This window comes from Panulirus ornatus, chromosome 36, assembly GCF_036320965.1.
Source record: "Panulirus ornatus isolate Po-2019 chromosome 36, ASM3632096v1, whole genome shotgun sequence".
NCBI lineage: Eukaryota > Metazoa > Arthropoda > Malacostraca > Decapoda > Palinuridae > Panulirus > Panulirus ornatus.
Window position 1 is genome coordinate 12,955,504 of NC_092259.1, and position 14,916 is coordinate 12,970,419.

Here is a 14,916-nt window from a genome sequence, read left to right on the forward strand (position 1 = left end):
AACGTAGTCGTGTGTTATCGTCGTGTTAGGTTCAAACCACATTTGATCAAAGAGGCGCTCAGCGCACTGCCCCCATCCAACCATCCCCGTAGACCATATTCCACACACAGCTCGAGGATGAAGCTGCAGCACCATACCCGCTGCCGTCACCTCCCACTACCCGAGATCCCTCGTTCCCTAGGCTGCAGTTCGGCACCCGCAACCTCATCGGACCCATCCCAGCTCGTACAGACAGGCGACAAGAAAAGCCCCATCCCAACCTCCGTGAACATCAGCAGGAACTTTCAGCACTCTCTGACTCTCACTCTCGTACCATCTAGCCCCAGTGTTCTTATCGTGTGTATTTTCTCTTCGTATTTTCAGCCTTCGGCTGCATTTAATCGAATAAATCGTGTATAAGAATAATAATGATAATAATTATCATTACTGTAATTACGTTTATTATCATCCTCATCACCACGATCTGTTCCCGTAGCAGATGACCTCATCGTCACGTGACCATCATGTCAGGTCGACCTTGATCCCCACCTGGGGGGGGGGGGGGGTTACCGCTGCTTACCCTCCACCCCTCCAGCTGTGGTGGTGAACCTGTGAGACGCCCAGGTGACCTTTCTCCTGACCTTTTCTTGCAAGCAGGCAAGGTCACGGGGCCTACGTGCCGGCTGGCACACCTATAGCTTGTCCAGGTAACACCGTCATGTAACACGAGCACCCAGGTAACACGTCCACGTGTACGTGTTGAGCCGGGCGACAATCATCGCACGTGGTGACCCGGCTATCGCTGGCGTTGAGGTCACCCATGTACGGCTGGCGTGACGGCGGCTCGTGTAATGCGGGCATCACCATGGCCCTGGTAATGCGGGTGCTCCGGCGATCCAGGCGGAGCAGGCTTTATGGCACCGCCCGTAGGACGTCGGCGTTACGGTGGCCCGCGTAACGTCGGCGTTACGGTGGCCCGGGCAGCAGTGTGGTTTGCTGGTGTCACACGTGAGGGAACGCGGCCAGTGTGAGAAAGATGGCCACGCTTTCTCGAACGAGCGGTTCCCCCATGTGTCTCATCTGGTTCCCTTATCATTCAGGAGGTGGTACGGATCTTTCTCATGCGTGTATCTCTCTCTCTCTCTCTCTCTCTCTCTCTCTCTCTCTCTCTCTCTCTCTCTCTCTCTCTCTCTCTCTCTCTCTCACGCGGATGTTTGCTCCTTCTCTCTCGTCTTGTGGCTTGCCTGGCCTTCTCTGTAGGCGAGGAGCCCCTCACGCTCTGGGTGCGGCTGCCCTCAACAACGGCCTCCCAGTGCGTCGTCGGTGTTCAGCCGGTAAGGCTAATGTAATGTGCTGGGGGAGAGAGAGAGAGAGAGGCATGCAAGCAAAAAGTTTTTTTTTTTTCTTTTTTGCTCCATTAGCCTTGGAAATAGTTTTCCAGAACAGTTCACTTGTAAGTTCTCCCAAACACACACACACACACACACACACGTACGTACGTACACTGGACCGGTAACGTGAGGATCTAATTGCCATAAAAAAAGAGACATTATTGACGGGGTCGGTCGAATCCGCAGTAGGTCCACAGCCGACTCAAGCTGTTCATCATTCCCTTGGGGCCTGGTCGATAAATGGGTGCCTTGCTTAGGCTTTATGTGTGTGTGTGTGTGTGTTTACATGCATGCATAGGAGTAAACAACATTAAGAGCACACGGGAGTAGAGAGAGAACCTCATGCCTCTAGAATTTAGAAAGGTACACTGAACTAGTTTACCTGGCGTGTTTGCCTTAAACACTGCCTTTAAAAAGCGAGTGCAAGCAGAGCCTGGAGAAACTGGGACACTCGGGAGAGGGTGGAGGGGGGGAACAAGAGACGTCAGCATCGGACTCGTGAAGGACGTCCTCATTGTGTGTGTGTGTGTGTGTGTGTGTTCCTACAGTCGTCACTCCGGCTGATCGGGGATTTCCTAATCCCTCGCTCCCTCCCTCCCCGGACGCGACCGACGGACCTGCTGGCATCCTTTAACTCACTCGTTCCCAAATCGTATCTCTACTTCATCTAATTCGATGTAAAAGAAAGAAAAAAAAAATATATTTTTTTTTCCTACGTATGGATCTCCTCAACGTGCCATTACCCGGGCTAGTTTTTCAGGGGGGGTGAGACACAGGCGTCATTTTACGGTGGAGCGATCCAGCGCAACAATAGATTGGAGGGAGAGAAGTGACTCTCCCTGCAGATCACAGACTCACCGACGTCGCTCACGGTGGGGAAAAAGACTCTTCTCTTTTTCTGTTTTTTTCATCCGCCTGAAAAGGCATTAGAGACCAGCGACCAGAACGTCGGAAGACATGGAGGGGACGGCAGCAAGCCAGGGACCTGGCGGAGCTGGCCGTACCCCTTAGTGACGCCAGGCATCTCGTCCCCAGGAGGACGGACACTTGCCCTGCAGGAGTCTCCTGCAGTAGGGAGAAGAAGACAATGGTGTCCTGTTGCCTCCAGGGACACAAGGAAATACTCTCCTTAGGCGTCCGGGGAAACAGGGAAGTCCTCTCCTTCAGCGTCAGGGAACAAAGGAAGGCTTCTCCAATAGCGTCCAGGGAAACAAGGAAATTGTTTCGGTGTGAATATTTTTTTTTCCTTTGGTCTCCTTGATCCTTTGTGCATCATGTTAGGATATCAAAGCACACTGGGGCGGGCACAAGGGCCGCTCTGGTGATGCTTTCACTTACCTCCTGACTCACAGTGCCTGGGTCAGTCACTCAGCACGCCCCCCACCACCTGCTGACACACCCACAGCACGCCCCCCACCACCTGCTGACACACCCACAGCACGCCCCACCTCCTGCTGACACACCCACAGCATGCATCGCCATCTCATCCACCCACAACACACCCTACCATCTGATCCACCCTAAACACGCCCCGCCATCTGATCCACCAATCATATAAGCCTTATGAGTTATCATCTGAATGCTTATGAGTAATCATCCGAGCCTTGCGAATAATTACATGAACCCATACGAGTAATCATCGGAAGTCTTTGTGAGTAATCACTCACTCTTGCTTCCATTAATCACCTAAATCTTTCAGAACTCTCATTCAGACGCCATCAGGATAATCACCTAAAACCCTTTGATTAATCATCTCAAACCTTTTGGGTACCCGTTGGAACCCCTAAGTCAATTTGCAGCTCTCAGATTAATCATATGGCTTTGTTTACTGATGATCATGGGAAATGGTGGTGATGTTCTATAGATATTGAGATTTCTTTTCTTTAGATACAAACATATGACTGGAATTGTATGCCATCTGTGTAACGTGTAGGGAGGGTTATCATCGTGAAAGTGATAGGGGGTGTTGTGAGAGTGATGCGTTGTTTTGAGTGTGATTGTCCTGAAAATGAGGATGTTCTCAGAGGAAAAGGGTGGTGTGAGAGTGTGGTGTTGTAAAAGTGAAGTGGTGCCATTAGAGGGGCTTGAAGATGTGAAGGAGGCGTTGTTGGGAGAAATGAAAGTGAAAGGGTGTTGTCAGGGATTTAGTGAAAGTGAGGATAGTATTGTTAGGGTATGATGAGAAGGATTGTTGTGAGGATATGCTGTGAAAGTGGAGGAAATTTGTAAAGATAATGTGTAAAAGTGAAGGGGTGTTGTAAGGGGATGTTGTGAAAGTGAGGGTGTTGTTAGGGGGTTGTTTTGAAAGTTTGGGTGGTGCCAGGGGGTTTGAGTGAGGATGGTGCCAGGGGGTTTGAGTGAGGATGGTGTCAGGGGGTTTGAGTGAGGATGGTGCCAGGGGGTTTGAGTGAGGATGGTGTCAGGGATATGTTGAAAGTGAAGGGGATGTTATGAGGAGATTTGTGATGGTGATGGTTCTGTGAAGAGTGTCGTAAAGAAACGCTGTGGAATTGAAGGGGGCATTGTTATGGGTTGTGAGAGTGAAGGGGATGCTGTCAGGAGGTTTACATGAAAGTGAGGGTGTTGCCAGGGGATGTTGTGTAAGCGGAGGAGGTCTTCTGTTGAAATAAGGTGGTACAACAGGAGTGTAGGATGTAATGAGTGTAGCCGGGAGGGAAGGTGCGAGTGTGGGCATGATGTGAGAGTGAAGGGAATTTAGTATGAGGCGTTGTGAGAGTGATGGGATGTCGTGTTGAAACTCCTAGGAACGTGACTGGTGGTGCAAGGACACCATCAGGTGGGGATCCGTCTTTTACGAAATTCTTTAGACCAGAATGAGGCATCATGTATGAGGGTCAAGTCCTGTGTGAGGCTGATGGACCATGTGTGGGTCTGATGATGGGTTCTGTGCCTGGCTGATGACGACTCTGTGATGTGAGATCTTGCATGACTCATGGTGGATTGTGTGTGTGTGTGATGGGTCATGTGTGTGTCTTATGATAGAGTCTGTGTGAGTCTTATGATGGATTCTGTGTGAGTGTGACCATGGGTCATGTGTGAGTCCTGTGGTAGATGGTGGGTCGTATGTGAGTTTTGTGATGGATTCTCTGTATGATGATGGGTTTTTGTGTGAGTCGTATGGGTCCAGTGAGTTCATATGATGGATCCTGTGAGAGTAGAAGGAATTCTTTTTTGAGACTGAAGGCTTCTCTAGGAGATCTGATCCTCTGGTGTGAGTTTTGAAAAATCCTGTTGAAATTGTGTCTCATGGACTTTGTAGGAGTGTTAGGGGATTGTATCTGAACCTGAGGGTTATTACAAAGGTGAGAGTAAAACCTGTCTGTACAGGTGCCTTGCGTGGACGTGACTGGCCCTTCGTTGTGTTAGTTGCTTTATATGACATCATACCAAGGGAACTTCTGGGAAAGTGTCCTGTGTGAGGTTAATACTGGTTTTTACTCGTTCCTTGTATGGACATGATCGGGGTTCTCGATGTAGTAGGTACCTTCATACCATACCAGGGGAAACCTTTGGGAAAGTTGGGCCAGTCACTGCCCAGGGCGTTAGTGGACTTACCTTGGTAATTCTTTGATCGGAGGTGAAAGTGGCGATGCCTGCCCGAACGCGGTTCTTGACGCCCCGGACGGTGCCCTTGTAACTCTTGATGGTGGACTGCTGCTGGGGAGCAAAAATGTCCCTGATTCCGGCAAATCCCTGTCCGGCCGCCTCATCTCGGCACTCGTACAGGGAACGGGTGTCGTCACATTGACTCTGGCCCATCTGGATCCCCATGGGGCGCCAGCCTTCAAGGTACACTGGGGATGACCGGGACGAGTCTAGCTCCTCCTCGAACAGTGACAATGAGGAGGGGAAGGTTGAGGAACAGCGCGAGAGAGAGGGACTTGTTGGGCAGGAGTGGCGCTGCGCGTGCCGTCCTGCTGACCACTGATGGTACCCGCCCGACCTACCCTGGTGCCCACGCTCAGGGGCCTCAACACGACCCTGCTGATTATGCCGTCGACGCTCCTGTAGTTCCTGCCATTTTTCCCGGATCTCGGTGAGGAGACACTCGGGCAAAGGGGCTTTGCTTACGGTAGGAGCGAGCGAGGATCGTGAAGAGCGTCGGCTGGAGGCCCTCGACGACGATGACCACTGGTACTTGGTGGCCCCACGGAATGATTCTTGCATGGAGTCACTGGAGACATTGCTCTCGCTGTCGGAGTCTGAGGAGGTGTGGTGCCGCAAGGGGCGTGGGCGGGTTGGATGTCGGGAAATAGGCGGCGGAGTGTCGTGCTCGGAGCAGACCCCAGAGTCGCCAACTTCTGAGGGCGAGGAGTGGCCGCTGTGTGTTGAAGGGGCCGGCGATGTGCTCCTCTGCCAATCCCCTTCGTCGCAATAAGACACTGTGGACTTGGGGCGATGCTTGGACAGCTGCGTGTTGCCTGGCTCCATCAGGGGATGGACCACTTCAGGTAGACACCTAAGCTGCTCTCGCGGGGCTGCAGGGTAGCGAATGGGTGCTGCTAAGGTACCCATGGTTGAGGTATCTGTGGGTGGCTGCAGACGGCGAGATGAGTTTGTCTTCGGGTGATGGAGAGTTGGCAGAGAGAGCGATCGTGAGGTTAGCCCGAGCACTGCGCCGCCGACCTGGTACTGGATGCACTCCCGTGAGGGCATGGCTGAGCAACCCCTCACTCAGCGTCCTTGCTTGGCCTCGCTACTTCACACATATGGCACCTGTCCTGGCTGACCGTTCACAGACACCGCTCTGCACGCACGAGAAGTCGGGGACGTTGACGTGTGTGTGTGTTTGTGGCACCGCGGCCCTCAAATATCCCAATCTGTTTGCACTAATATTGCACTTGTTAAACGATCGATAATGCTCCCACAGCTTCACCTGCACATGCTGCACAGACCCGACCCTCGGCACCGCATCCACTCTGTTATGGCACTTGGCACCACAAATGTGAAGACACTTTTTGCGACACGTCCTTCGACGGGGCCGGCTTCCCGACGTCTTCTGAGGAACACGACTGAAAGTCGACCAAACGCTTCGTGTTCCACGCTGAAAGTAGAGACTCCGTAACCTCCTTAGTTCTTCAATAATAACTCAGAAATACTCGATGATCCGTACTCTCCCGGTAGCCTACGGGTGTGTCCTGTATTGTGTGATTCCTGAAAGTGAGTAGTAAGATAAAAAAAAAGATCAAGGAATTGACATTTAGGTTTTGGTTCGTGCGTCTGGCAGCGTAGGTTGGCGCGGCACAACAGGTGTTGCTGGCAGGGGTGAGCTAGCGGTACTTGTGGGCCAGGCAGCGGGCCATCCGCAACAACCACAACCATCCGTATAACTCACAACCCTACTCATAACCCCTATTACAACACACACCAGTTTCCTCACAACACATAAGCCACCTCATACCATACACACACCCATATATATATATATATATATATATATATATATATATATATATATATATATATATATATATATATATATATATATATATATATATATATTGGAAAGGATCACAATTTTGCGCGTGATCAAGATATTCCTATGAGTCCACTTGGGGGAAAATGAAACACGAAAAGTTCCCAAGTGCACTTTCGTGTAATAATCACATCATCAGGGGAGACACAAGAGAGAAATATAACAGTGATTATTACACGAAAGTGCACTTGGGAACTTTTCGTGTTTCATTTTCCCCGTGGACTCATAGGAATATATATATATATATATATATATATATATATATATATATATATATATTAAAATTACCCCAGGACCTCCTTCTGAGACAGAGCCATGATGTGGCCCAGGGTCTGTTTCCAGAGGCTTCTGGAACCCAAGGCTGCGCTTATACCAGTAGCAGGGAATTGTGGACTTTCATGGAATGAGAAGTTCTTTGACAACACTGTTCTCCCAGTGGCACAGCCTCGTCAGAGGATACTTTGCACTCGTGGTGTAACCTCACGCAGGCGGGTTCCGGTAGCATCTATATATGTATATATGCAAACACACAGACGCACAAGCAAATATTAGAACATTAGCCAAGCACTTGGATAAGGAGGTACTGAAAAAGCTGTTTACATCATTTACAAGGCTGGAAGCAAAACGTGCACCTCAGGTTTGGTCACCGCACCTAAAGAAGCACAAAGAACAAATAGACAAGGTCCAGAGGAGGGCAACAAAGTTTGTCAACAGAATTAAGAAAGCTGAGTTACAAGGAAAGGCCAGAAGCCTTACATTTGTCAAGATTTGGAAGTGAAAAGAATGAGGGGTGACCTGATCACGTCTTCTGTTTTGAAACCATCTTGATGAAGAACATAATAGACAGTTCTTTGAAAGATACAAGCAGAATAATCGGAGGCTCTTGCTTGAAGATAACCAAGAAACTTGTTAGAAAGGGTTTTTCTATTAAGTCCTTTTTTTTTCGTATAATGATAAAGAATGAATGGAATATGTTTTGAGGTTGTGGATGTGGGCAGCATACAGGAGTTTAAAAAAGATGTATGATAGTAGAGAAAATTCAAGAGATGGGGGCCCTCCAAGTGTAGAACTCCTTGCCCGTACGGTACAAATAGGCAGACACACACACACACACACACACACACACACACACACACACACACACACACACACACACACACACACACACACATGCTCACTTGTTCATTTCGAAAAGATGCCACAGGAACTGGTCTCTGCTCTCTGTGACTTTGGTATCTTTCAAACACCTTCTCCCATCTGTCCGTGGCACCTAGGGAGAATGCTTTCGTCAGGTGGCGCTCCGTAACTGATCTACATAATAAGAACATAAAAGATCCCAAGGACTCAGTCAGGATTTTATTATCCGCGATGGTGGGTCTCTGGAGGTGAAGGAAAAACCATCACGAGAACGTCAGCTTCGTGTTGAAAGATTTCTTTGTTCCTGGGGGTCCGCCAGCCCGAGAGAAACATGTTCCTGGCGTTCCTGGTGGACGCCAGAAACGGTAGGAACAAGTTCCACTCGTTATGGGGGGGACTCGAGTAAGAAGTGTGTCTGTTTTAGCGCGAATCTGACGCTCGCGTGATGCGCATGGTTTTTCCTCGCCTCCAAAAACCCATCATCGGTGATAGTGGGATTGTGATTTGAGTTCTTGGGATCTGTAATGTGTCCCATAATGGAGAGCGTCGCCACAGAGCGCCACTTGACGGAAGCGTCATTCCAGCCCTCTTGTGCATAGGGGGCGCCGGGAGCCGCTGGGGTTCGCCTTACGGTGCTTGGAAGTTCGGAAATTCGGGGGGACCAGAGAACAGTACCTTGGGTACGTTCTCGATTCAGGCAAATGTGGAAATACGTCAAGGTAAAACCTGAATACCAACACATACACACACGTTTATATTTATAGGCACACGTAGAAAACACACACGCACACACACACACACACACACACACACACACACACACACATCACGGACACCCGATTAAATGAACCAGTGGCAGAAGGACTCATGAGGCATGATGAATGACAGAAAGATATATATATGGGAAGAGTTGAATGGGAAATATTAGTGTCTCATTACTCTATAGTAATGAAGCCGAGCTGGGTTGGAAGCGGGCCCATGGAATACACCGACATGAAAGTTCAGGACGTAATAGAAAGGTTCTAGAAGGAGGTGGACACGCGCGGAACCCATGTCAGACGGCATCTCACATTTTGTGCTCACAGAGTGTGTCCAACCTTTAGACAGTTCGCTAGAGATATCATCGTAAAGTTCACGTGAAGAGGGTGGCGGACAGACGGAATAAACTCGCGGTAATGTAGCGCCTCTCTCTAGCAAAGGCGATAGGGAGAGAGAGTCGTGAACCAGAGACCTGTGTGGCTCACATGGGTAATGTGGAAGCCCTTGGAGACAACCGGAGAGCGGATGTTGGTGCTTTCTGGTTGGTTAGGAATGTGGAAGTGAGGGGCATCTCTGATTCAGAAAGGTCGTTCGTGCAGTGTATATTTCTGGGATATCACCTCTACGACGGGGTACGAAGTTGCTCGGAACGGAGACTTGGGTACGTGGGGCTGCCGAAAGGCCTCCACTACTGGACATGGTCAGTGTGATCGATAAGTGAAGTGGATCTACTTTATAGAACTGAGGGAGGATTTCTGAACTGGTTTTAGTTACATAGCAGAGAGAGAGGAGAGAGAGAGAGAGAGAGAGAGAGAGAGAGAGAGAGAGAGAGAGAGAGAGAGAGAGAGAGAGAGAGAGAGCATGTCAGGTGCCTTTTCAAGCTGGGAGAAAGTAACTGGCGGGGGTTCCATAGGGCCAGGTGTTGGAACTGCTCTTTCTAATCTATGTAAATGACTCTCCTAAAGGAAGTGAATCATCGTCATGTTTGCTGTTGTTGTTGCCAGTGACTGAAGTAAGCAGCGTCGGGCAGTGCAAGCAGGGTTGCAAAGCGACCCAAATCCAGCAGAGGTCAGACAGATACGGGATCGAAATCACGTCGAGCAGAAGTGACGAAGATTGGGTAAAGGATGAGAAGACTCTGCCAGTCTGGTAGTGGGAGACGAGTCAGAAGGATCAACCTGTGAAGGGGACCTTGGAATTGATAATATGCCTGGCATGTCTAGGGAAAATCATATTTAAGGGGGGATCGTGAGAGAAGCAGTCTGCAGCCTTGTCATTGTCAGAATTGCCTTCGTGCATAAGGATGAAGTGTGTGTGTGTGTGTGTGTGTGTATGGGAGATCAACATTGAAATAATTTTCACATGTTACAGTGAGTTGTGAGGTGTAATGAGACTATGTAGGTCCCGGTTTTGTGTCCCTCCTTCCATCCGTCCGATGGACTCTTGGTTAACTTAGTAATCATGCGAACGCTTGAGGTGTTGATGCTGGAAGTGTAGCAGGGAACTGGTGGACCCATGTGTTAGTGTGAGGTTCCTGAACCATGCGACGTTACAGTATTCCATTCCGTCTGTTGATAGTGGTAAAATCTCGCAGGTGTAACCACAGGCACAGCCACAAAGCAGGTGGAGTCCGGTAACGCCCCATTAAGTATATGTATATATATATATTAGATAGATAAAAAGATAATCAGACCAGTCTTTGCTGCAATAAAGTCCCCCATATGATTCACATATGATGACACTTAGAATCAGTGATGAAATCTTCGTTTTCCCAGTTCGTGAAACTTATCTGAAATGAAAGGTGAAGTGTCAAGTGTCAGGGTCACGCACATCCTGGAGGTCGTAAGTCATCGAAGATATTACACGAGAATGACTCATGGACTCAGTCAGATCTAAACCAATTCATCACGACGTGTTGACTTTAAAACATGGTCTCCGGGACTGAAATTCTATCCTCCCTCATGCGTCGCGGCCAGTCACAGCTTAGCGAGTCGTACGTATATTGTTAGATCTTATTGAAGAAATTTGTCATGTGGCAGACGTCAGTAATCCGTCCAGCGTGAGTCATTATCTGCCAGGGTCAGCTGAGCCTCGGAAAGGTCACCATTCTTAACCCCTTCAGTATGACGACTTAACTTCATCAGTATGACGACTTAACCCCCTTCAGTATGACGACTTGAGCCCATCAGTATGACGACTTAACCCCTTCAGTATGACGACTTGAGCCCATCAGTATGACGACTTAACCCCATCAGTATGACGACGTAACCCCATCCAGGTCGTGCCGTCGTTGCACCGTCGCGTTTAAGAGCCGTACCGCCTTCGTGCTCGGGAGATCAAGAGATATACACTCGTGCGTTCCCCTGGGATGTGCATTCGGCACGCATTGTGTGTCTCCCCCTGCACTCGGCGCCTCCTGGGGAGTGGCGCCTCGTCCTCGCATGAACCACCACAACAACAGCCACATGTTTGTTTACGTCTTCTCCAGGCTGGTCCTACAGCGTTTGTCGACGGAGATTAATGTCTGCCGGGACGAGAGAGGGTAGGAGGGGAGGTGGGGGGGAAAAATTATGGAGGGCGGGTTGTCAGCGAGCAGGTGATCTGTTATGATTATGTGTTTGTTGTTTTAAATACAAGGTTGTACTATTTTTGCTTTTACTGAGGTGCTTCCTGATTCTCTCTCTCTCTCTCTCTCTCTCTCTCTCTCTCTCTCTCTCTCTCTCTCTCTCTCTCTCTCTCTCTCTCTCTCTCTCTCAGACACACACAGGCAGCTTATCAAAATTTTCTACATTTCCATCTCTATCTATCTGTCTATTTGCATCTATCTACATATCCAGGTTAGGTTGGGATCGGCCTTACTGATAGACCCTCGATACATGGTTGATGTGATATTTTGCCTGGTATCAGCGGCTATTCTGCAGCTTCACCCACGAGAAACAAGCCGTCTAGAAACTGCATACCTAGAATAGTATGTATAAGAATGATCTAACCAGAAAGGTATCGAAATGGAATTTAGAAATTTCTGAGGGAAACTCGTCGTTAAAGAACCCATTAACTGGAATCAACTAATTTTAAACCCTGTAGCTAGAATTAGTAGCAAGAAACCCGCTAGTTATTTGAGACAACTAGAAACCCGACGTGCTAACTTGAAACCGGCAGTGAGATCGCCATCAAGACACAGCTGGACTGGAATATAACTTAGACACTCACTTTATAGATATCTAGTGATCAAGAATCGCGCTCATTACCATCACTGTGTTTCCGTGGATAGCTAATCCTGATTGGTGCGTGGCTAATCTCTGCTGTTGATGAACGTGTGTGGAGAATAATGTTGATTAGCCAATCACTTGTATGAAATAACATTGATCGGCCAATCACATACTGAATAATATGTTGGCCAATCACATACTGAATAATATAGATTGGCCAATCACTCGTATCTCATCTAGTATATGTCCCTTGCGAAATGTATTATGGGGTAGACACGAGGCTCCGTTATATGAACTGTGTCTAAATCAATATCTAATCCAGTCGTTCATCATAGCCTGTTTTTTGTGGTACAGTACAGGTATGTGGTATTTGTGCTAGACGAGAGAAATAAAAAACCTATTGTGAGTGAGTTTAGACGTCTCATGGCCGTGTTTTTTATTACAATGAATTTGTTTTTGTAATTCATGCATTTGTCCATTTGCTTGTCGGCCTCAGCCGTTGGTCTGGTACTCGGGTGGTGACAAGTGAGGTTTTTTTTCATGTCGCTGCCTATTTTTGAACGATATTTTCGGGTGATTTTGTATTTGCTTTTGGGCATGTGTGTGTGTGTGTGTGTGTGTGTGTGTGGATGAATATTTGTGATTATTTATGTTGTTTTCCACTACTGGTTAGCTGCCCATGCCTTAGACTTTCTCTTCTGACTGACAATCTTTTCATATTTAGAATTTTTTTTTACATTCTTTTCCATGACCTGTTCCTTACTTCATCGTGTTCCACTCTCTCATTACTGGCAGTGGTGCTTCATCCACCACTCGTCTGCTTCCTCCTCACTGTCTTCTGTTCTCCATCCTCGTCAGCTGGTGATCACATCGTAGGTCCTTGAGAGAGTGTCCTGCAGGTGGTGGTGTTCGGATCCTTGAGACAGTGACCTGCAGGTGGTGTCGTTCGGGTCCTTGAGACAGTGACCTGCAGATGGTGCTGCTCAGGTCCTTGAGACAGTGACCTGCAGGTGGTGGTGCTCGGGTCCTTGAGACAGTGACCTGCAGGTGGTGCTGCTCAGGTCCTTGAGACAGTGACCTGCAGGTGGTGGTGTTCGGGTCCTTGAGACAGTGACCTGCAGGTGGTGGTGCTCGGGTCCAGGTGGGTGGACGTTGGTGTCAGGGTACGAGTTTGATCTCAGTTCCTGTTCAGATGCCCAAGTCTGACTTGCCTTCACTTGCTGGCGTTTCACCGTGTCTGCTCGTTTGCCTTGTGCAGGTGTGTGTGTGTGTGTGTGTGTGTGTGTGTGTGTGTGTGTGTGTGGCTAGCTTTCCCTGCAGCAAGGTAGTCCTCTCAGGTGGGGGGTGGAGGGGTTATACCGGTACACACACGTCGTGCGTCAGTCGAGCAAATTCTCATGTTCTCCGTGGTTGAGGGACACACACACACACAGGTTGTAGCACAACCACCCGGGTATGCCTGTTGGTCTCCCACGGTGTTGAGGATCGGCCGGCGTCAGACTACACCCAGCGCCGCTGTCTCTCTTCCTGAGCAGTAAAAAGTGACATCATGCCTCTCAATGGTGCCTTCAGAAGTGATACCCTCACCCTCCTGCTCCCTCACTCTCCTCCTCCTCCTGCTCCCTCACTCTCCTCCCCCTCCTGCTCCCTCACTCTCCTCCCCCTCCTGCTCCCTCACTCTCCTCCCCCTCCTGCTCCCTCACTCTCCTCCCCCTCCTGCTCCCTCACTTCTCCTCCCCCTCCTGCTCCCTCACTCTCCTCCCCCTCCTGCTCCCTCACTCTCCTCCCCCTCCTGCTCCCTCACTCTCCTCCCCCTCCTGCCCTCTCACTCTCCTCCTCCTGCTCCCTCACTCTCCTCCTCCTCCTGCTCCCTCACTCTCCCTCTGACTGGGGGGTAGCTTGTTGGCCTCCAACTTCCCCCCACATCGAGAACTCTCACTAATGACAAAGATTATTATTTTTTTGTAAGTGGAGGAGGCGTGTAGACCTCCTTGGTAGAGGGTCGTGGGATGGGACGGACTGGCCTGGACGGAGTGTCTGGGGACGGACTATCCTGGGGCGGAGTGTCTGGAGACGAACTGTCCCAGGATGAATTTAGACAAGAGCTCATGGCCTGCGTTCTAATGGGTTCCCTCTGCACTGGGTGGTGTAAACGCTTGGCATGGGTCCAGTCCTAGGATGTGTGGGCTCCTATCCTAGGATATGTGGGTCCTATCCTAGGATATGTGGGTCCTATTCTAGGATGTGTGGGTCCTATCCTAGGATGACTCCTGTGGGCTGCGTCCGGAAGTGTTCCTTCTGTCCAGCCGGCTGGGGCAACATAGGTGCCCATCTTTAAGAGCTGTACGTGCGTGTATACATATTGGCTTGTCGCCTCGTGATTCGCTCTTCCTGTAAATTGTTCCATTAAGTTTTATTACTTGAGAGTTTCCTGTGTGGATACGTTTTGTACGTGTCTTCACGAAGCATTAATGTTATTTTATATTCGGGTTTTGTTGTAAACAGTTGTGTACTTCCTGATGGACGCAAGTTTTTGTGTCGCTCACCAGTGTCGTGATTCAGGGCGGGTCTCACAGTCTGCTGTGGGAAGAGCTCCTTATATGATGTGGATCTGGTTGTAATGTGATCATGGGTCATAGGATAACTCTCTCTCTCTCTCTCTCTCTCTCTCTCTCTCTCTCTCTCTCTCTCTCTCTCTCTCTCTCTCTCTCTTCCCTCCATGTTCTCTGGCGGGCTGGTGAGAGGTCTTGATGGAGCTGGTCGAGAGTTGGGCATCACAAGTTAGGACTCACCCCACCCCACCCCCGAGCTGGTCATTGTTGCCCCAACTTGAACACCACATCGTTGTCCTTGCCGCATTCCCCCTTTGACATTTGCTGCCCCTCCTGGCTATTTAAAGGAGTTTTTTTTTGTTCTAATTTTTCCCCCGGACTGTTTAAGCTTG

General features: G+C 49.3%; 2 protein-coding genes across 8 annotated transcripts in view; one reads left to right on the plus strand and one right to left on the minus strand.

The window, feature by feature from the left end:
* The window catches only part of LOC139760367 (uncharacterized), a 50,536-nt gene extending 44,128 nt beyond the window's left edge, over window positions 1–6,408 (minus strand). The window contains exon 1 of the mRNA XM_071683451.1: window positions 4,947–6,408. Within this exon, the coding sequence (XP_071539552.1) occupies window positions 4,947–6,047 (1,101 nt within the window). The 5' untranslated portion in view covers window positions 6,048–6,408. The remainder of the gene's footprint in view (window positions 1–4,946) is intronic.
* The window catches only part of LOC139760366 (probable glutamate receptor), a 183,599-nt gene that overhangs the window by 65,346 nt on the left and 103,337 nt on the right, over window positions 1–14,916 (plus strand). The gene's annotated exons all lie outside the window — the stretch shown is intronic.